This window comes from Caloenas nicobarica, chromosome 18 (genome assembly GCF_036013445.1).
Source record: "Caloenas nicobarica isolate bCalNic1 chromosome 18, bCalNic1.hap1, whole genome shotgun sequence".
In the NCBI taxonomy this organism is placed as follows: Eukaryota; Metazoa; Chordata; class Aves; order Columbiformes; family Columbidae; genus Caloenas; species Caloenas nicobarica.
Window position 1 is genome coordinate 12,865,633 of NC_088262.1, and position 22,768 is coordinate 12,888,400.

At 40.8% G+C, this 22,768-nt stretch overlaps 1 protein-coding gene across 1 annotated transcript in view; it reads right to left on the minus strand.

Annotated features, from left to right (window-relative positions):
* MYH10 (myosin heavy chain 10) overlaps nt 1–22,768 on the minus strand; it is a 98,802-nt gene that overhangs the window by 74,592 nt on the left and 1,442 nt on the right. The window contains exons 2-3 of the mRNA XM_065647823.1: nt 21,139–21,516; nt 8,627–8,783 (exon numbers count right to left, since the gene is read on the minus strand). Coding sequence (XP_065503895.1) covers nt 8,627–8,783; nt 21,139–21,483 — 502 coding nt within the window. The 5' untranslated portion in view covers nt 21,484–21,516. The remainder of the gene's footprint in view (nt 1–8,626; nt 8,784–21,138; nt 21,517–22,768) is intronic.

Below are 22,768 nucleotides of genomic sequence, written 5' to 3' on the forward strand. Positions count from 1 at the left end.
CCCTACTCTGTTGTGCCTAAATCACCACTAAGTTGTCAATAAACTCTATTTCAACCAATAATTGAAATTGCACAATATAAATCCATCCTCCAGCTTTTAAAGAAAAACCACAGGTATATTCAGGTTTCCTATCCTTTGGAAGAAAGACATTGACTTTCATTTTTAGAAGATCAAAAGAGCTTTTACTCACGTGCACTTGTGCACATATACAAGCGTTTTCTTCTCCTCTTTGCCATTTTTCTGAACATGAGCATCATATATTCCTTATGCTATTTACAGGAGGGAAATCTCAAAATCCTCTTCTGTCTCCCAAGCACATAGACTCGACACAAACATTTGTTCCTGGAAGTACAAAGCACTAACACTCATCTAATAGTTTTGCTGTATTTGCTGATGATTAAAGCAATCCTTCCCTATCAGAAATGGGCATCAAGAATCATTGTTTACAAAATGGGTTTGGTTGGTGGGTTTTTTCAACATAGCTTAAAGCTGTTTCTCTCTAAAAATCTGTATATTACCCTAAGTGGGGGCAATATCTCCATATGGAGGGCAGGAGGGGAACAGGAGGAGCATCTCTCCACCAGCTATTAATACAACTTCTCTCCACCCACTTCCAGCACCTCACAGCCCCTTTCTTCGAGTCTTAATCTTCAGTAAGATACGTGAAAATCAAGGATATGAGAAAGAGTAAGATAATAACTGCACGAATTTTTGAGGCAATAACTACCGTGAATGCACTCCTGTACTAAAGGCAATGTTTCCCTGTGGTTTTGTGGAGAAAAACTTAACCTCATCTTTTAAATCTATTTCATTTGAGATGCTGAATGTAACCATGGACAACTACTGCCTTGAAAAGAGATACAATTACATTTTACCAGTTGCCTTCCTGGGCCAGTTTAACACTTCAGTGTCGTAAGAAATAAAACTTACAGAAAACACCCCAATAAAAACTAATGATTTTTGTGCAGTCATAATAAACTAACAGCTGTGCTGTAGTTTCTAATAGTCCCATGGGCCCCTCCAGAGCCCTGTGAGGCACCATGGGCCAAACCCACCTGTCCCACACAGACACAGACTCTCACCATTTAATCCACGTGCACTTTTATATGCAGGTAACAAAGTAAACTCACTGATAGAGCAAGACAGACCACATACATTCTGGATCAGTATTAGCAGGTAGGGATGATTCCCCACAACACTCTCCCAATAGCCACTGAATTCTCCTGCAATTTCCTGATCCATCGCCCTCAAACTTCAAGTTCATTAATTCCTCAAATTGCTTTTTTTGGACAAGCATAGGCTTTCAGACTGCCGCAGTTTAGCTATGCTGTTAAAAAAATTGCTTCTTTTTGCTGTTTTGAACATGTCACTTGTGAATTCCAAGTAATGACCCTCTTTGTTCTTGAACAGGAAAGGATGGGGTGGGGGCAGTGGATCACTGTTCCCTCTCCCTCTGCCACTTCAGCTTTAGATTTGTTATATCTGACCTGAATTATTATTTCCATGCTGAGTACAGTTTTGATAATTTCAGTCCTCCTTTGAATGTTTTCCTGTCATATTTCCTCTTCGCCCAAAGCAGGGAAAGGCCAGAGCTGCGCACAGAGTTGAATATAAAACATTGTAAGTCGATGGCAAAAGTATTTCCTGGCTTGATACTTTTTCCAGTTAACTCCACACATCTTCTACCTGAGTAATAACCATTGCTCGACTCCGAATTTGGATTTCCACACATCCGTTTCATGCCCTGCAGCTCCTACTCAAGCAGTAACAGCTCCAAAATTACTGAAGTTTGTTCTCCCCAGGACAACATGCCCACGATGGCAATCTCGCATGCTGTTTTATCCTCACACCAGGCTCTCATTTTTGCTACCCTGGATAACAACATAAGCCAAGCATCCCCTTGCCACCTCTTCTCTTTTCCAGACAAGAGATGTCTATACGAGAAGCATGAACACAAGCACGAGTTCCACCGGTTTTCAGCAGTAGCCCTGCCAGACAGTAAAAGCAGAAAACAATGGACAAGATTGGTCAATCTGTAACCAGCTCTTTATGTATAGGAAGGCCCTTCCTCATATTGCAGTTATTCCAGAGCCTCTGGTTAGAATCATTATTAAATCACTTTTGGAAAGTTATACCAGACAGCTCTCCCTTGCCCATACAGACTCAGAACAACACATTTGCAAGGCACAACCTTTCTTTCAAAAAGCCATATGAAGTCTTCATATGCGATGACATGTGTATGTATCTTCCTGCAAAGGCTAGTTTTATACTTTGGAACAGTTTCTACTAACATATTTATCATTGATCATGGGCATACTGCTCTTCATATTCCCGTATCTGAAAAGGAATCTCAAAAAGACGACACCCAGCAGCTATTAAAACATCTGGGTGCTCTGTGGGTGCTCTGGTACCAAGTGTATTGTGCCTAATGTTCACACACAGCACGGTTATTCAGCTATTCCAGCTTGGAGCTCAAGAATTTGGTTCTTGCAGTTTGCTACAATCATTTTTCTATTTACCAACCCCTCAGTTTGAGGGTGATTCCCTGATGTTTCATTCCCCACCTGAGAACTTCCCTAAGCAACTTCATAGCAGACACACATAGGAAGAGGTAGTCACATTTTTTTTCCTGCTTCTTCCATCCATACATCATCCGATAGCTTTACCATCACTCTGAAAAAGCCCTAGAATAAGAAGAATTTTAATACCCTGGAGTATTCAGAAAGCTATGAGCTTTTCTTCACCTTGCTTTATCAAACAGCGTACTAGAGGTGCACAACCCCTTGCAACCCTGAACCCCTGGGAAAGGTACACAAAGTAGGACCTAAGCAGCCAAATACCTGAAAGCATCGAGCGTAGGCAAGTGGAAGGATGAAAGATGATACTGTAATTCCTGGTTAGGAAGCTAGACATACATACTGAGATATACGTTGACAATCATGTTCGTGACACAAGCCTTGGGTTATTGAAGACGATGAGCAGAACACCACCAGCCTCTCATCACTTCTCTCCACTCACTAAGTGCTAAAAACGGCTCCGACTTCTTGCTGCTTCCTTGCCAGAATATAGCAAGGAAATTTAAGTGGAAGAAAAAAGGAGCTACTGCAATTCTTACCAGTAGTAGTTACAGCCAACCTCAACTCCTAGTTCAGCACCCCTGAGGAATGCAGAATGACCAACAAAAATCAGTTGCGTGCAAACCACGCGCCACTTGGCAGTGCTATTCCAGGGCAGTGTGCTCTCAAGGTTAGAATACATTGAAGTTTTTGTTGCACAAGCAATAATGGCTTGATGTACGTTGTCTGAAGGCTGAAGCCAAGCAGAAGTGAGTTATCCATTTCACAACTACTTTGAAATGAATGGAGTTTAAATTAAACTACAGCTTCAGAGTAGAAGCACGTGTTGGCTGAGTAATATGCACTAAATGATTCATCTCATGAATGATTTCATAAGTTGGATGCACTTATACTTGAATTCCTGTCTGTAGGCTAGCACAGGCACAAGTCAATGTGAGGCCAGCTTGCACGGCAAGTTTTAAAATTAAAACCATCACCAACTGGTCAGAATATCAATTAGAGAGAGCATGGAAAGGGCTAATCCGCTGCAACACTTCAGAAGTGGGAGAAAACAGCCAAGACACCAAAAAAACTAAGAATTCTCCATGTAATGTCATTCCTGTCTTGTTTTTAAATACGATAAAGTTACTTCTTGAAGTCACAAAAAAAAAAAAGGTAACCACTTCAAGTAACACTTCTAAGTAACTAAGGCTTAAGAAAAAAAGTTGTTTATTGTAAATATCATTACACACAATTAAATTTGTAACCTTGAGGTTGATCACCAGTAAAGAGCAGGGATCCAAACACATTCTTACACAGAGGAAGACAAAGCTTAGGAGCTGTTCTCACAAGCACTAACATACTAAAACTTTTCCAACAGTAACAGAAGTTGAAGAAAGACACGGTAGAAATCTAGTTCCAGAAACTAAGTTCAGCTAAGTTTGTTCAGTGAGGAGTTGCTACTGATGCCAGTCAGAGATGGTTTAACAAGGCGCAATAATTTAAATCATGAAAATAATTTCCCAGTCACTGAAGCACACAAATTTAACATGAGGAGACAGATGGGAAGAGTAAGACAGAGGAGAAGAAATATTGCACAATAGGCTGAGCTGACAGAAGCATTTTTCATTTTACTTCAAATTCAAAAATAATGAGGTGGATGACTGTTTCAGCTTGATGGATTTCAGTTTTTTCTACTTCATTTCTTGCTTCAAGAATCTCTTTCCCTCCAATCAGCCATTAAGACCACTGTATATCACCTTCCTATTGGTATACAAACCAATTTTGATGTTAATATTATTGTCACCTCAGTATGTATAGTTCACAGCAGCCTGACCAGACAAAGTGAAAACAGAAATCACAGTGTATCAATAAAGAGATCTATAAATCCTTCACATTACATTTATCCAGCGGCTACTTCTGCTTACACTGGCCATCCTGAACTTTGTAACTAGTTAAAAAGCTTGGGGGATCTTTCGATAAGTCAAGATGTAATGAAAATATCAAGAACATTAATTGCACATAAACCAGGTTCTATATACTCCTCACATAGAGAATGTTAGTCGTGACTCCCAGGCTTTTTAGTCTCAGAGAAACTTCTTCCTCTTCCGTTTTAAGATTTAACAGAGCTTTAAAGAAAAAAAGTTGTCATCTTCTAGTTTTGATTCTTTTCTTCCATATCTTTAGGAAAGCAAACAAACAAAAAAAACCCAACACACCAACAACCTAAAACCACCGCATCCCCAAAGGGAGGACTTGAGATTAACTAAAAATCTAGATCAATACAATGTTTTTAAACAGACAAGTATTGCATCTGTAGGGAGTATTGGCTTCTCCAACACCGAGTGTTCCCTTCACGTATTACACTGTTTCCGATAAACCTTCTCTGCAACAGGATTAAAGGCAGTCCTAAAATACCAGCGCTAATTCAGTGCTCATCAAGACATCCTCAGGGCAACAGGATAAAAAGGAGAGACTAAGCATAATTATACAAGAGTAATATTAGTAGGCAAGCTGGTCTTTGGCAACAAAAAGCAAACAAGTTTTCCTTAATATTTCCTCCAAAGCACTTTTAAGAGTCAATGAATAAGGAGGCATAATAAGTGTCGCATCTCCTCTGGAATCACAGTGGGAGAACAGGGAGGGAGGAGGGAGAAGAGAAAGCCAAGTGTGGTAAAAGCACTAGAGAAAAAAGTATGTTAGTGCTGCTTTCACACAATTACATCTCCCTGGCTCGTAAAAATAAAGATAGTCATAGACGAACTATTAGACTTAGTTTTATTAAAGAAAATCCCAGTCCCTGTCAAAACATTTTCTGCTCGCTGCCTATAACTTTCAGCAGTACAGAAGAACACTAGCAAGTCTTGCAAATTGTATTACCAAACAGAATTAAGGTCACTGTTGTCACAGGGATTAAGACACCAGTTCCTTACGACCATGTCAAGTGTCCAGTAGCTGTGAAAGTCTCAGCCTGGCATTCTTTGCGAAGCACGCCCACACCAGCCCTGCGCACTTACGCATTTGATTTCTGTCCAGGGCTAAAGAATTTCAGTGTGCCTAGAAGCCCCATCGTTACATGTACTTACTGCTTCAACGTAACATTAGGAAAAAGAAGAGAAAACACAGGAGAAATCCACTGAACCACCTGTGAAGTAACACTCTACTACCACACCACTTTGAAAAATAATTACCAGGGGAGAGAGAGGGGAAGTCCAGTATGTAAAGCTGAATTGCATGTTGTTATCTTCTGAGGTCAAGGCACTGGATAATGAGACTTATCCTGAAGAGAAATGCTGACTGTCATAACCAGAATGCACCCGAAGACTTCCTCGTTTTTAATAAGGCTGCGTTCACACTCAGTCTGTACTACACATCTTGCAGAAAAGGCAACACTTAGGAGACCAAAAAACCACTGAGGTTTGCTTTTCTTTGCAAAACTTGCCTCAAATCTGCAGTGCACACAGCTGCCCCACCACCGAACGGGCCATCTGCAAGACTTGGCCATTAAAATAAGCTCTGCACATCCCACTTTCTTGGGACAGCTTATGTTAATTCCAGCAATGTTTAGGACAAGGAATGACTATTGAGATGCACATGCATAATTTGTTTCTGCCAGCCACAAAACCTTTGGTTTTCATAACCTAAACCAGAAATCTATATTTCATTGTTTAAGCACAAATATTAAACATACAAAACTTCAGATTAGCAGAAACTTGAAGTCAATCTCTAATCACTCATACTCTGAATTAAAGGCATGAAAGCATTAAGATACTGAGTAACACTTCACACAACTGAGCCCAATTACCAGTACGGAAAATTGTGTTTTAAGCAATCAGGTTGCTCAGAGTCACAGCTCAGGTCCAGGTATGAACACATCTCACCAACACTCTGAAAATTAGTAGTTTGTGATTAGCTACAAAGAAAGTAAACATGATCATACCAAACAAAATACTGCTGAACAGGCAAGGAAAATACAGTCAACCACTTTCCTTGACCTAAATTAGAGGCTAAGATATTTCTATAAGGGTATTGTCATATTATCCAAAGGAACTGCTTTCCTATTGTTTCAATTTCAGATTTGAATCCTAATAATTAAACTTTAGATGTCAAATACTGGACACACAGGAGTCATTCGTATCAAAAGAAACCTCTGAAGATGCTGTAATTGCAATAGCGTGACTTACAACAATACTGGAAAACCTGATCCCACCTACCCCACTCTCCACCATCCCAGCTCTGCCTCCCAAAGCAACTATGGGCACAAACATGGACACAAACTGCTCAACAGTTTTATAACTCTGTGCTAGTAACTTCCCAGCAAAAGCATCTTGGTCAAGGTAGAGACCTCTGATTTAATCCAAAGCACTGGAATTAACAACAGCTAGTTCCTCGTTAGAGGCCTGTTTCTACCAGCCAGAAGTTTCTGATACACATTTGCTGTTTCATTACTTAAAGACTGGAAGTCTATCTAACCATAAGGCATAGTTAGGAGATGAAGGACATTTTGTGCATTATGTTAAATACTTGGCTGGCAGGGAAAACATAGCTCTAGGCAGAAAGTAGCTGACCTTGTGTTTCAACTGATAATCATGAAATAAGTTGAATATTGTAATAATAGACAAGTATTATTTGATGCTATAATGACTAGAAAACCTTAGTTGTTACAATTGCAACTTTTATGTATATGGAGACTTAAATTCAGTTCCCTGAAGTGGTTCTGTCTGCATCAGGTCCCATCTAGAGGGAGCAGCACCAGCAGCGTCACTGCCAGACCCCTCCGCTCAACCCCTTCAGACAAATTCTCATCAGTGCTGCTAAATAAACAGGGAGTAGCTCCATACCGGTGAAAGGCACTAGAAACAGATTTAATTAACCTTCAAGAAGTTATTCCCTAATAAGTGGATGCTGTTGCATAGTCTTCATCTATTCTTATTCCAATCTACAGCATTGTTCTTTCAAATGAAAATAATTCAGACTATCTAAAACAAAAAGAAAGCAAGCACAGAGGTTTGACAGAAAATATACACCTCCATATACGAGTATGGAAAGAAAACAAGACTGTAACCAAACATATACCGTCCTGTGAAATTGCTTCTTCATTTCATCTTCCAAAAACAGTAAAATGTGTACACGTACCAAGATCTCCAGAGATATAAATCAATACTAGCACAGTATGTGAACAAATACAGAGCACTTGAAGTGCAATAACTACTGACATTGACTTACTTTACTAGAGGACATTTGTCTAAAGAACTTTTGAAAAGTTCTTGAGAGAATTTCAAAAGATACTGTGTTTTTTGAGTGGGAAGCCCTTCTCCACAAACCACTTGAGACTGCTAGGAATAAACTCCTTAACGTAATCTTTAAGTTTGCTCTATTCTTCCACGTATATTTGTTCTTAGGGGTCCTCTGATCTGAGCTGTTAGAGGCTGTTGTTCTGATCAAGAGGACATAGGTTTGTTTTTGGGTCTTTTTCCCCCCCACAAAATATATGAATTCATAGTTTTCCCCCCCACAAAATATATGAATTCACAGTTTTCATGTTTGTCCAGCATAGCCTTAAAGCCAAAATTCAAAGCATGTGCCTACCATAAACTTAGTCTCTATTCTCCTACAGACATGACCTATACCACTTCGGAGACAAAAAAAATAATATTCGAGGTTAAGCATTCCTTGACCTCTTTGTGAACTCAAACATACTACTGTTTCATTGTCACTTCAGATTATTTGTCAGCTGCCAAAACACCAACATTTTTATAGCATTAGAGAGACAAGTCATTAACATACTTCAGCTTTTCCTTTTCCATCACACTTTTTCATTCTTACTTCATTCCAAGCCAGTGCACTAACATTTTGGACATAAATCTCTTTTTTTAAGAAAAAAGTACAGGGTTCTATTCTGGAAGTTTAGGTTTCTGTATAAGAAAGCCTTCCCCTCCCCCCCCTTAAAATATTAGAAAATATTCCAATTATGTAAGAAATTACCATATAGCTGGATAATGACGCTCCTTTGTGTTAGGTACATTACAAAGAATTGCCAATAACTTAAGTAACATGTAACTAATTCTTACCTTGTAGCATGCATCTATACGCAGATTCAGATATTGCATAAATGTGTGGTGGCATTTCATGGCGCTTCTTCCCTCTGTACATCTCGATAATGTTTTCTGAATAAATCGGGAGGTTCTTGTAAGGATTTATAACTACACAGAACAGCCCTGAATAGGTCTTTAAAAAAACAAAACAAAACAACACACACAAAAAAACAAAAAACAAAAAAAACACAAAAAAACAAAAACACATTTCTGTTAGTAAACAGTATTGATATAGAGCCATGAAGAGCAGAATTTTTTTCCCCACAGGTTCTATAATATTGATCTTAGAACAAAATTTCCTTTTTGTTGAGCAACTCAAAGTACACACCATATTCAAAGTGTCGGTTTCTAGTTCTCTTAAAAGGCTCTTTGGTCAGCGGTATAAAAAGTAATTTAAAGATGAACTTAACATGTTAACAAGTCACCTGAGCCCAGCACAAAAACCAACTTATCAGTCATTAACTCAATATACACATGGCCTGCTGGCAAATGCACGGCTCCTCCCCAGCCTCATTTTCCTACCACTGTCCCTCTTTCCAGCGTTGCTGCCCTTAGAATCACAGAACGGTTTGGGTTGAAGGGCCCTTCTCAGCTCCCCCAGTGCCCCCCCTGCCATGAGCAGGGACATCTGCACCAGCTCAGGTTGCTCAGAGCCCCGTCCAGCCTGGCCTGGGATGTCTCCAGGGATGGTTCAGCCACCACCTCTCTGGCCAACCTGGGCCAGGCTCTCACCACCCTCAGGGGCAACAATTTCTTCCTCATGTCTGACCTGAATCTCCTCTTTTAGTTTAAAACCATCAGCCCTTGTCCTATCACAACAGGCACTGCTCAAAAGTCTGTCCCCATCTTTCTTATCGGCCCCTTTTAAGTACAGAAAGGCCACACTAAGGTCTCCCTAGAGCTTCTCTTCTCCAGCTGAACACCCCAACTCTCCCAGCCTGTCCTCGTAGCAGAGCTGTTCCAGCCTCAGATCATTTCTGTGGCTCCTCTGGCCCCTCTCCAGCAGGTCCATGTCTGTCCTGTGCTCAGGACCCAGAGCTGGACCAGAACTGCAGGGGGGGCTCACTAACCCAGCTGGATACTACTGAAGATAAATTTCAGAAATAACTGGTTGGTAATAGAATCAGTTCCCTGACCAAACTCTTTCATGGCTACTAGTGTTACTGTTAGGGAAAGGGAAGGCAGGGTGGTCCAACTGACCAAGGAGCCCATTAACTGATAAACACGGTATCTACAGTCCCAGCCAGTCATCCTCCCGGTTGTGCTCAACTGAGGTCACCCACATTCAGCTATAATTACCACAGGTGACATGAAGGCATTGGGAACTATCACAAGCCCGATTTCCATTTTAGTCTTCCAATAAGGCTAACTAGAAGAAAGGCACACATTCCCCAAGCCCATCATGTGATGACCAGCTCAAAGTCACTGACCAGCACGCATGCTTGTTCCTCCACTATGGCCAAGTCTAATGAAAAAAACTTGTTCATTGCTGACTGCAGAGGAGATCTGGTCCTAAGCTAAAGAACTCACACCACCAAGGTCCACTTCCAGATCAACACACCCTCTGACCAGTGCAATGGCACAAACATTTGCCCAAGCCAGCAGATCTCTTCCTCCAGGATGACTCTGGACTCTCATCCAGCAGAACCTCTGAGCCCTGCTCTGTTCTTCACCCACTCAGCTTCAGCGACTTAACTCGACAGGCTGCTGTTCTTTATCTCACCGTAGACAGGAACTCCCAAACCAGTGACTGATGGTTAAGCTGTCAGGGTATTGCTGTATACACTAGTTACAGTCACCCTCTTACAAGAGCACCACCTTTATTTCTCTGCAAATTCATCTAAAACTTTTACCAGTTGTTTTGGTCCTTTCAGGCTCAAAGTTTTTGTTTGTTTATTTTTGCCCCAGTAATACCGCCTTTCCCTAGACATGAATAAACTGATCTGGTAAGTAAAAAATAAATAAACAAATCTTCAGAGCTAGTTCTAGGATGAGAACAGCTATTTGAAGATTATCCTTCCCTTCTCCCCCATTGCTTTGGCATCTTTTATTTATTTCCCCAACACAGACATGGAGTAAATATCATTACTATTTAGCTACATAAAGAATTAATAATTTATGAAAACAAACTTAATCCTTCAAACTTCTACTGAGGATACTTAGTCTAGAAAGACTTCCAGGTTATCTTCTGATGCAGTAATCAGTGAACCTGGAATGATCAGGATAAGCCAAGTCCAGCTAGATGAGGACATAACTCAGCCAACCTAGAGGACAACCAGCAAATGTCCTGGGCAAATGAAAAAGGCTAATTTAAGATGCTCTATATTGAACAGGGCCAAATTAGAAGTTATGAAGCACAAAATTCTGCCATTTCACCAGTGCTCAGGGTCATTTATTTGAAACTAGATCTAAAGGATAGGCTTTTACCCCTGACCATTAAGTCTGTGTCACAACAGCTCTTCACATGCAGCACCTTGAACTCCAGCATCTTCGTTTCCTGCACATTTGTCACTCAGTTCACTCTCCCACCATTTCCCTGCAAAATTTAAAAATCACACTGGCTTCAAAACATCCCCAGACTCATACAGCCTTCATTTATTCAAAGGAAGATGGAGCCAAGTCCTTCCACAAGGTTTTCAAATATCCTGGCCACCATCTATTGCAGAAAGCAACATTTAACATAGGAATATATTGGTGGGTTGTTTTCATGGATGGTAGGCATATAAACACAGAAGAGATGCTTTTATTGAGTCAAATTTAATTGGGATGAAGGTAAATGATACAAAAATTTTTATACAGCTATTTTATAACTGCAGGTCTCACAGTACAAATATATTATTATATCTAAGACAGCAGATTGGAGGTGTGGGCTTTCTTGCCTGCAAACCAAAGACATGAAAAGTAGGCTGAGATTGTTTTACACACCTTGAAAAGCTTCTTGGTGACCAGCCACAGAAAGAATTAAAGAGAATACTTGTACACCTGCCTTACAAATGGACACCCTACTTAATGAATATTACAGTGCAACTGTTAGAGATGCCCAGAGCTTTCAGACACACCAAAGGGGCAGAGCAATGCCCTGTGCCTCCTCTGTTCTGCTGGAACTGTCAGATCTCAGATACTTTTAGGAACAAGCACAGAAGAGCTACAGTAACTACCCATCTGGATGCAGAAACAGACTTTATTAATTTTTCAGCTGACAGAGGTAGATATGTACATTAAGAACTTAAAGGCAAGAAAAGATGCATATTCATCTTGAGATCATGGGATCAGTTGCAAACAAGCTTGAAACACACACAGTTCTGCTTTACTGAGAAACAGGACACAGACAATATCAACCAACAGCAATAAGGCATGTTGGAACACACACTCTCTAGGCAAGGCTCCAGAGACAAATAAAACAGTAAAGCAGTGCTCTGACAGAGGTTTGTTATACAAACTCTCCTCCAGGACACTAATTGTGGAGTTTGAATGCTTCCAGATGCTTACAATCCTTTATCCAGCAGTATATCATTTAGTAATTTGGATTTGGGTAAGCTATCCCAGACTGCAGAGTTCAGGTTCCTGGCGCTGGCCTATTTGAAAACTACATTATATTCCTAGCAGTGAGCAACCTGAGAAAGAAATATATGTAAGTGAAGTACCAGCAAATAGAGAGTGCATTATTTCCAGGGGAAATAATGGGAATCTAGGCACTAAATTTGGAGTGTGGGCTCCAGAGCAAGAAAGGTTTTCATGACCTGTCTTCCCTTAAAACTATATCAAACCTTCACTGTGTGTACACATATGGTGGTATTAGTGTCAAAAGCCTTGTACAGTTCCTCAGATTAATAGCTCAGCTTTGCAGTTCTTGTATCTAGGAATATGCTGTTATTACTGTTGGGTTGAATCCTCCTGCTGCAACATCAAAAGGCATCTTTAAAGCATCACTTCAGAGTGCATTAGCAAGATGCAGGTAAATTTCCGGGATTTGTAACCATCAGTTTACATCACCTGAGTACCCAGGTTCAACATTTCTCTCTAGTTCTTCAAATATAGAAAGTGACAGACTTTGTTACTACATGAATAAAGTTGAAGTAAGCATCTAAATATCTCCTATTTTTACCTGAAATATAGAATCATAGAATCATTTTGGTTGAAAGAGACCCTCAGGATCATCGAGTCCAACCATAACCTAACTCTAGCACTAAAGTAAACCAGTAGTTTCTAGCCTAGAAAGCAATAGTCATTTTAAGCACTATCCCATATACTAATGTGGTAGAGCACATTCTCCAAATTGATAAATTACATCATTATCACATTTTTCTTGTCTGGTTTCACTTCCTAAGGTTATGGACCCACCTTATACACTCCAAGACCTATTAAGTCCTCCAAGCTTGACATGGTTTTCTCCTGTACTACCTTTTACCTCTAAATAAGGCAGTTATCCAACCCTAAACTCAAGTCTTAAAGAAGGGCAGGGAGCTTTTCAGCCTCAGCAGGGAGGAAAGCAGTGACCTGGGGCAGAAGAACATTTCTCTGCTTTGTGCAACAGCTCATCCCCAGCCACCACCTAGCTGCCCCATGGGCGCCTCTGAGCAGGGTACACTCAAGACTAGAACCCAGAAATTATCATAGATATCTCTGCCCAGCCCAAACTGCTAAATAAAAAAACCCATGACACCCACCAAAAACAAAAACCAAAACATTAAGTCCTGTTGGCACCTGTGACTCCAACTTCTTGAGTGCCAACAAGGGTCAGGAACCCGCTGGGAACCTGACTCTGCCCACGGTCAGGGGACAAGAGCCACTGACTCAGGGCAAGTGAAGAGTAAAATCTGTGCATGAGAATGAGAAAGGGAAGGAGCACAACACATACACAAGCTATTAAAGAAAAAGCACAGCCCAAACTTTAGAAGACATGGCTATAAATGTTCTCTACAGCAAGCACTGAAGAGAGGAGGTTCACATCCATAGCCTTCAGATTATGTGTTTAAAGAAGGTAAACCCACCATGAGACGAGCAGTGCAGGTCCCAGCCCTGCTCAGTGTGCTCACTCCCTCCCAGCAAGGGCCAGGCCAGGCCACGCTCAGTGTCCCCACACCCAGCCAGCCCGGCTGCTCCAGCCGCAGCAACGCCCAAGACTGAAAACATGATCTCCGCTTGCACGAGGGCCAGAAAAGCATTAATATCCCTTCATGAGGCTCCTGTAGAGCTGCATGTTGGAGTTGAACTGCTCTGCAGACAGCTTGCAATGGGCTGCCCCGGACTCCTGTGCAGGCACACAGCTCGAGGGGTGGCTTGCACCAGGATGCGTTCCACCAAGCGCTTGTGCAGGAATCTGTAATTCAAAGTATTGCACCTTTTTACACTGCTAAGCTACCATTTTTAATAGAGACAGAATATTTGACAAGAATATGCATTTTTGGATACCTCTGCTTGCCTGAGGGTGAGGAGGGCATTGATTCACTTCCCTTAAATCCCTCAGACCAAGTAAAATCCTACACAGAACTCCCAACTTGATCACATTTGAGTCTTCCAAAACAAAAGTTACTTTAAAAAACAAGTTAGTGTCTAAGCAGGCCATACAATTTGAACCCCTGCGTTTCTTCTGCCATATATTAGGTACTAGTTCCAATGACTGGTTTGGGTTAAGATTAAATTAAGGAACAAACTGCATTTCTTACAAGTTCTTTTAATAGCATACTCAGTAATGTGAAACATTCCCAAGTGGACCAGCAGGAAAATTAAAGCAATTAGAACACAGCAGCTTATATAATAACACAGATTGTTCTAGGTTACACTTGGGCCTCAGAGGAGGCAGCAGCTCAAGAGCAGAACCAGCTTATATTCTTGAGGCGTTATCAAAGAGCTTCCGCCCACAGCAGGCTCTGGAACTGGGGACTACAGCAGATTTCCTCAATTTTCCCCTCTTCTGCCCCAACAAAATGGAAAGTACATAAAAAATGTGAAAGTAGCAAAGGGCTGCAGACCAATTATAGAGGTAATACTTGTAGTTACCAAAAAATATCTGCTAAAGTATTTTTAATTGCACAATAGCGAGCATGTTTTTTTCTTTACTAGCAGAAAGAAAACCCAGTAGGGATATACAGAGAGAGCAGTAATCTGCAGCAAGGCTCCAGGAGCTCTCAGCCTTACATAAATAGTTTACAAACCTTTTGAAAAAGTCTTTGCTATAAAAAAAGGTGGAGGAGTGGGCGGGGAAGACAATGCATCATTGACTGGAGTCAGGAGGACTTTGGAGTTGAATCTAACCCTTTCTTCAGGAGTGTTTTACCGCCCTTTTGTCCTTCCTCAAGAAACAGCAAAGCAAGTCATCTCCAACTTGACCTCACCTACAACTTGCACACCTCTTACACAACATGTCCTCACCTGGAACTTTCTGCTGCGCACCAAACGTAGTTCATGGGCTCCCCAACAGCACCGAGGGAACATCCCACATACAGTCACACCAAGGCAAGAAGCCATCTGGATACTGACATGGGTTAATAAAAGTCAAGCATTTGAGAAATTCTATTAATTTTAATCCTTTTGACTGAATGAGGTTGGGAAGCAGTGAACTAGTAATTGCAATGATTTATGGGGGTATCAGTAAGCTACATATAATTAACTGTGGGCAACAGATTTCCTTCAGGAAGGCTGGGACTAGAACAGATGCGGCAACTAACATTTTTAAAAATAGATTTTTATAAAGCCCATTGGATTTTTAATATCTTTGTTTTTACTGTAGTTTAGTTATACTCTATGTTTGAGAGAGCAATTCCTTCATCCCAGCTTACTGCATCATACTCAGATGTTACATTTTCCTGGAAAATCACTAAGGTGTGTCAAACCTATGCAGGATCCATACTATTAGTGTTCGCTAGTGCACTTGGAGAAACTTGTTTTGGTTAAACAAAATATTTCTGTTAACAAGATGAGCATAAGGTTATGTTTTGACATTCATTAATAGAATATGTAGGAATGTATAAACACTTAAAATATGCTTTAAAAGGGAACTAGAAGCATCTTTCTTGCCATCAAAAGAGGTACTAACACAAAAGCAGAGCTTTAGATTGCTGGAAGAAGTGTCACCTAGCCCCGACTTCAAAATATTAACTGTCATTAGCGGACTCATTCCAATTTCAGCCAGTGTCTGCAACTCCAAAAAAGTTGCTTTCCATTTAAGTAGGAACGAGGCATTTACATTCCTGATCTATGCAACTAGCTGCATTTTAATTAACTGAAATTTTAATAGACTTAAAAATTCAAAATGCTAAGAAAGTCATATCCAGAATGCTACCTAACAAAGCATGGAAACACTATTTAGAGTAATCAGGAACACTCTGACGACTTTGGTTTTTGCAGTTCTATAAGTAGTATATCAAAAATTACTTTCAGAGTTTAAAAAAAAAAATAATAAAAAAAATAATCACCTTGCTCTGAAGTGAAAGACAAGGACTTTCCACCACACACTAACTAGCCAGCAACCCCAGGTCTCTCTCTTCCAAGTGGAGAGAAAACAAAATAGTAAGAAACTAAATATTAGCAAACAAATCAAACCAAACCAGTTCTTTCCTTCAGATCAACCATGAGAGTCAAATTTGGTAGTAAACTTTGAGTAGAAGCCTAATATTGGACATAACTGACATGCCTACATATAAGCTTTCTGAATAGATGCTGAAGCTAATACGTTATTGATGTTGAAGTGCAGAGAGCTCAAGATGGAAAAAATGCCTCTTCCTACAGCAAAAATTCTGCAGCTTTCAGACCTTATTTGTAGCTCTCCATCAAAGCTCCTAAATATCTATTGTGGTGGGAGGACAGATGCTGTGCTTGACTTTATTTTCAGACTAAATTCATCTCCTTGTTTATCACCTCCCCTGCCACTCCCTTCCCTTCCCACCAAAACCAAAGAGCCATTTCAAGTGTCCCCCTCTCCCCAGGGCTCCAGCTGAAGGGGACAGCAACAGTCACTTCTTCAGCTGGGCTTCACACAGCCCCAGCAACAGCAAATCAACACCACAAACCTCTGAGCACGAGCAAAGCTGCTCCTGAACCTCTCCAGCTTACAGCACAGTCGGTTAAAAATCAAAGTCAGTGATTTCCTATGTTCAAATGCCATATTGGGCCAGGAAGACTTTGGAAGCTCATTCATGAAAAATCCCAAACCTCATGAAGCAGCAACGAGAATTAGTGAGGCAAGATTACTGCTCATCATGCTTCTCACAAAGTATTAAGGCAACAGTGCTCTTGAGAACTTCATAGCATTTGAGGCTGACGGGCCCTTACCATCCACTCTTTCCAGCATATGGCTCCATTTCATTGTCTAAGTAAAAGATTATTTCCCTCCTCCCAAAAAATCAAATTTTGTTTGCATGACTTCAGCAGAATCCAAAATCTAGGACTGATATCTAGAAGCCTTCACAGAGGCATTTTTTCTTGCAGGTCTTGTAAAAATAAAGATGTTTCCTCACTGAAGCTACAGACCTTGGTAACCCAAAACCTCAGACAACTTGCCTTTCTTAACGCTCCCAGAAAGATATCTGGAACTCAGCTCATCGTGGTATAAAGACATTCAAGAATCACCACAAAACCAGTCTGAGCAAAGTCATGTTTATTCCAAGTCCTCAAAGGACCTCCCAAGTCTTTGTGTATTCCTCTCAGGTACCCATACAATGAACTACCTCCAGTTTCTGATGTACAGCCATCACGGGTATTACTAATACTACTAACTAATACTACTAACACTACAGCTAGCGTTAAAGCTGGTCACTCTAAAGCGGAGCAGGCAGAACAGTAAATTTTTATATGAAGCCAAAAAACTGATAGTTCACAAGCATTTAAGGTAACCAAGACCCATGCGAAGTTGCCACTACAGCAAAACATGAGACAGCAGTTTAGACTATCAAATGATACATCCCTGCCATAAGAAATGCTGCTATCCCTAGAAAAGCACAAAATTTGGAAAAATTCAGCTATGAAACACAGGGATGAGTGAAATCTCCTACCAAAGGTAGAAGTAATGAGAAAAATAAATACTGTGGGCGGCTGCACCTTCACAGAACCAACGCGTGATGAAAACCAAGCCTGAAATGTGAACAGAGATAATCTCAGGGACAATGAGATTCTGCAGGATCATGCTTAGTCATTGATGAGTTGAGGAGAAAAGTCCAAGTGCAAGAAGTCATAATGACAGATTTACCTGTTCTCAGGGGTGAATATACATCATAGACTTCAAAAGAATTCGCAAAGATAGTAGAGTTTCTCCAGGAAATAACTTTAACATACTCTTCACTGACACTCATAATAAACCCTGTGGCAGTGACATTAGAAGCAGAACAGGTGATGTTAAAAGTGGAGGAAGAAATGAAGATATTTCATGTCCAAAAGTTATTTCATTGTCAAAGCAAAATTGAGATCACTATAGTTCACACTCAAACTATTGTTCCCAGCAGTTCCTATACAAGTCCTGCTACCTTTCATCTTCTGTGCTGTCATGAGCAGACCAGAAATAAAACCAGGACCAAGCACGGACATCAGTTTTACAAACCACCGGTCTTCCACATTCTCCATTTGTGTTCACCTCCCATAGCACAGTAGTAATGTAACTTGAACGCCAAGATCACACCACTTGGCAGACACTAGGAATGCTAGAAGTTCCAGAAACTCCTTGCCATCCCTACTTAGATGTTACATGAAACTCTTCTTGATGAAATGAGCACCAGTGCCCAGGTCATGCCCACTGGCACTAGCTGGCTTTAGTCAGCCTGCCCTGTTCCTCCAGCACTGTCATCTTGAAGAGGGAGATTATAGATGGATGACTGGACCCACCAAACAAATCTCTCAGCTTGTTTCCTTTCTAGGGATTGAAAAGAAACGTGTAACTACTTCAGTTGACAGGCTTTCATCTTCTGCTTCCTAGGAAGGCAACACTGCATGCTGCTGATTGGGAGTCAAAGGAAACCAAAAGATATCACAGAAACACAGAATAGTTTGGGTTGGAGGGCCCTTCCCAGCTCCCCCAGTGCCCCCCCTGCCATGAGCAGGGACATCTGCACCAGCTCAGGTTGCTCAGAGCCCCGTCCAGCCTGGCCTGGGATGTCTCCAGGGATGGGGCATCCACCACCTCTCTGGACAACCTGGGCCAGGCTCTCATCACCCTCAGGGGCAACAATTTCTTCCTCATGTTCAGCCTGAATCTCCCTCCTTTAGTTTAAAACCATCTCCATCTTAACTACTTGAGACCAACAACAAAATATAAGATTTCAGTTTGATTATGAGAGCATGATCTGAAAATCAAAACACACCTTTAGCTGATCCCTGTCACAGCCAAACTACCAAGATTCATGTCTTCAGCTCAGTCAACTTCAGCTCCTCTCTCTCCACCAAGTGAACATCGGCAGGTTTCGCGGGCAATGGCAGCTGCTTTGGGCTGTGCAGCTGGCAGCAGCCATGACAAAGCCACAGGCAAGGAGCTCAGGGATCCCTGACAGAACCACACAAAAATCCCCACCAGCTCAAGTTGTGGATGAAGTTTCTCTCTGTGGCCTACTGACCTTTTCCAGCATTCAGTTGCTGCTCTAACAGTACTCACGACTGCCTTTTTTTTTTCCCCCTCCAAAAAAAATAAGCTGAGTTTTAATTTCAAAGGAGAATTCATTATTACAGCTGCACAGAAACATAATTCTTGGTAACAGCAGCATCCTCCAGCAATGTTCCCGAACCTCAGACCTCCAGCTAAGGTCAGCAAATCCATTAGCTTCTTGATCCCAACCAACTTCTTCCAGCTCAGAGGTGGGAGATCATTAGTAATATACTGATGTACTAATCCTCCTGTGTGACAGCAGTATCTCAATGCCAAGAAACCAAATTTTAGAGTCTGCTTCAACAGTTAAAGAATAAGCAGAAAGCACCTTTTTGGGAAGTGGGGTGAGGCTGAAGAAAAAAAAAAAAAAAAGAGTAATTGACCTATAGGATATCACTTCAACTCCACATATATGGCACGTCAACCTTTCAAAGGGGCGGTTTTTAATTTGTCAGTTATCCAAAGTAACACGGTACTAGATGATCTGCGTATATAGAAGAGTGACGGGTTCTCAAAACCATACTCCAGAAGCATTTGCAGCTCTGTTTCCTGTATGGGGCCCTTGGACTAGAACTTGCCTTGACATTTAAGGCCTTCGGCTTTGAACCTTCATCATGAAATACAATTATAATAGCTATAATGAATTTCATAACAACTGGCATTATGATTGCTACATATACTGGGTACTTTTGACCTATCAACTTGTTTACTTTTAATTTTCAATCCAGTCCTTACTAATGATCCAATTAGTTTACTTATAAGCTTGCAGGAAGCATTTCAGAAGTATTTTTCGCTGAGCTCTGCCGTATGGGTCTCAGTGGAAGGGTAAAAATCAAAAACCCACAGAGAAAACTGACAAAGAAGCACAAATACAAAAAGTATTTTGAAGTTGCATGTAATTTTTACTAAGTCCAAATACTACCAAGGGCCAAGCAAAAAAGGTACCTCATTAATACCTAAATGGTGGGGAAAATGAGCCAACTAGCTAGCAGAACTAAATAAAATGGATTTAAGCCATAGAAGAAGTGTTTATTAAAATGAGCCAAGCATTTAAGCAGATGTTACGGTTTCTTTTAAGATCTAAAGTCTGCTTGTAGCTCTGAATGATACTCTGACTCAACAATTCACTATGCAAAGCGTTTGCCAAGAGACAAGGAGCTGCTCTGAACTGTGCAGCAGACACTCATTTCACGTTCAGGGAGGAACGGGGTCAAAAGCAGCATCAATGGCTCAGTGATTCCTAACTCTATAGAAAGATGGTGATAAGCCAGATGTTCCCATTAGTGCCTCAAAACCACAGAAAAAAGAAAGCTTTATCTTATTGTTTTATTTTAAGCACTTGAATACATTCTTTCCTGGCCCACTAAGTTGATATTAGATTCCAAAGAGACATTTTGCTTTCCTAGCACTCTCTCCAACTTCAGCTTTTAAATAATAGCATAGCACAGCCTCTTATTATCATTTGTAACACACAGCAAGTTAAAACATGATATATGCTTATTCATATGAGCAATTAAAACAACAGTAATTCAGCAAAGTTAGGTTTCATAATCTCTCGTCAGCTCAAACAAGCCACTTGATACTATTCACTGTATCAGTTAAGCATGTCTGAGGCAAGCGCTCTAACAAGCGGCATGAGCTAAGCACCCAGAGTTGCCATTTAGCATTCTATTTTTGAAAGATGCTTCCAGAATTATTTCCATAGGAGAAGTCTTTATTATTTGTTTTATGACAGAGTTTGACCTGTACAGAGCACGAAAAAAGACCCTGGACTAATCTAAATGCTAGGGACACAAAGTGTTTAGGCTATCAAAAATCAAAGACAAGACCTGCTTCCTCCATTTCAAATAGGTAAAGGAATGGGAATCAGCCAATTTCAGCTGAATTAGCACCCGTAATGAATCTAATGATTAGTACTTACATAGATGAGCCCAGAGTAATACCGATCCTTTAAATTATGCAATACAGAGGCTTCATTTAAACAGGTTAATTCTGCCATGTCTTCCACTTTAGAGAACTTGGGAGGATTCATCTTCTGAATATCATCTTTATTGACTAGCGCCTTCTTCCCATTCTCTGCCAGTTCGACCAACACTTCATCCCCTTTTTCCTCCTTGATGCTGGCTGCCTCGAAACCATGGCGCTCCGAAGGAATCCACACCAACTTTTTAGCAGTCCAATCAGCCTGGGTGGCAGGGTTGTAGATCACAGCCCTGTCCACAAAGAGGTATCTCTCTGGATCTTCCTGCCCAGATCTCTGTGCCATTGTGGAAAGTGAAGCTGTCCACGATCAGTTACCCTGGAGAGCAAAAAAGGAAAAGTACATTACATATCATATTCTTATTAATGAAAAGAATGGAGCTATGGTGCACCAGTTCGATAATCTATCACTAATATCTGTTATCTTGTCTCGATGAAGAAGCACCATTCATTTCTTCTATAGTCTAAATAAATCACTATACAACTGAGGGCCCCTATTCACATAGCAGCCCTCTGAATAAACCAACTGCCATAAAAACATTAAAATGATCTGTCCAGTATAATCCCATACCCAGTACAGGAAACTTGCTATAAACTGGTTCTACTTGTGCAACAACTAGAGAGAGACATTGCAACAAACGTGAGTGCTACAACCAAAATACACATCTGTCTTCTGTACCTAAATAAGGAGCAAAAGCAAATTTAACAAAAGCTTGCCAGTAAACTCAGCTTCAAATGAATTAAAAAAAAGGATATAAAATATTAAAAACATTCAGTGGGTAGCTAACTACAATAACCAGAAGGCAGCAAGAATATGTTTTACGTTTTAAAACGTGTAGATTTTCAACTACAAAAACTGGAGATACTTGGGGTTTCTGTAAGCCATTAAGCTAGCTAGACCTCACTCATATTCCTCCTGAAAAACACAAGACTTCGCATCTCTCCAGCCTGCTTCTGTCGTGAGTGCTGACATTACCATATTCCAAAAAAGTGCCTCCAGATCTCAAGTTTACCTTGAGGCTCAAGACACAGCAAGGACTGATGTTATGTTTCCCAACAGTTTCACAGGTAATTTGAAGGTGAAAGAAAAACTGCTGGCAAGAGCTCCTGCACACTCATTTTACTTATCTGCCTCTAAGAGAGGCCCCTGCATCTTTTGTTAATACTGCTTGCGCATCCAGGATTCCTGGAGCGAGCAGTTTTATCTGTAACTGCCTAAGGAGCAAGAAGGTCAAGTCTGACATCTAGTACTCAGGTCATTAAAGACCTTATTTTTTTTCCACACGCTAGATCTTTTCTGCTGAAGAACGCTGCATTAGCTAATGGCAGCCTCTGCCAGCAGGTATCCTAAAGGTGAGCTGCAAATGCAAGGAAGGTTTCGCAAAATGCATTTGTCACCTTTTGTACTATGGGGTGCACCCTGATGGAAGTTCTGCAACACACCCATCCTCTGAAGAACATGTAATTAAATACAATAGTTGTGTCTCCATCTACAGCATGCACATTGGGTACGTCGTCCAACTTTAATGTATAGTAAGCATGAAGTCACTGAAACCTTCAGAAGTTTGAGG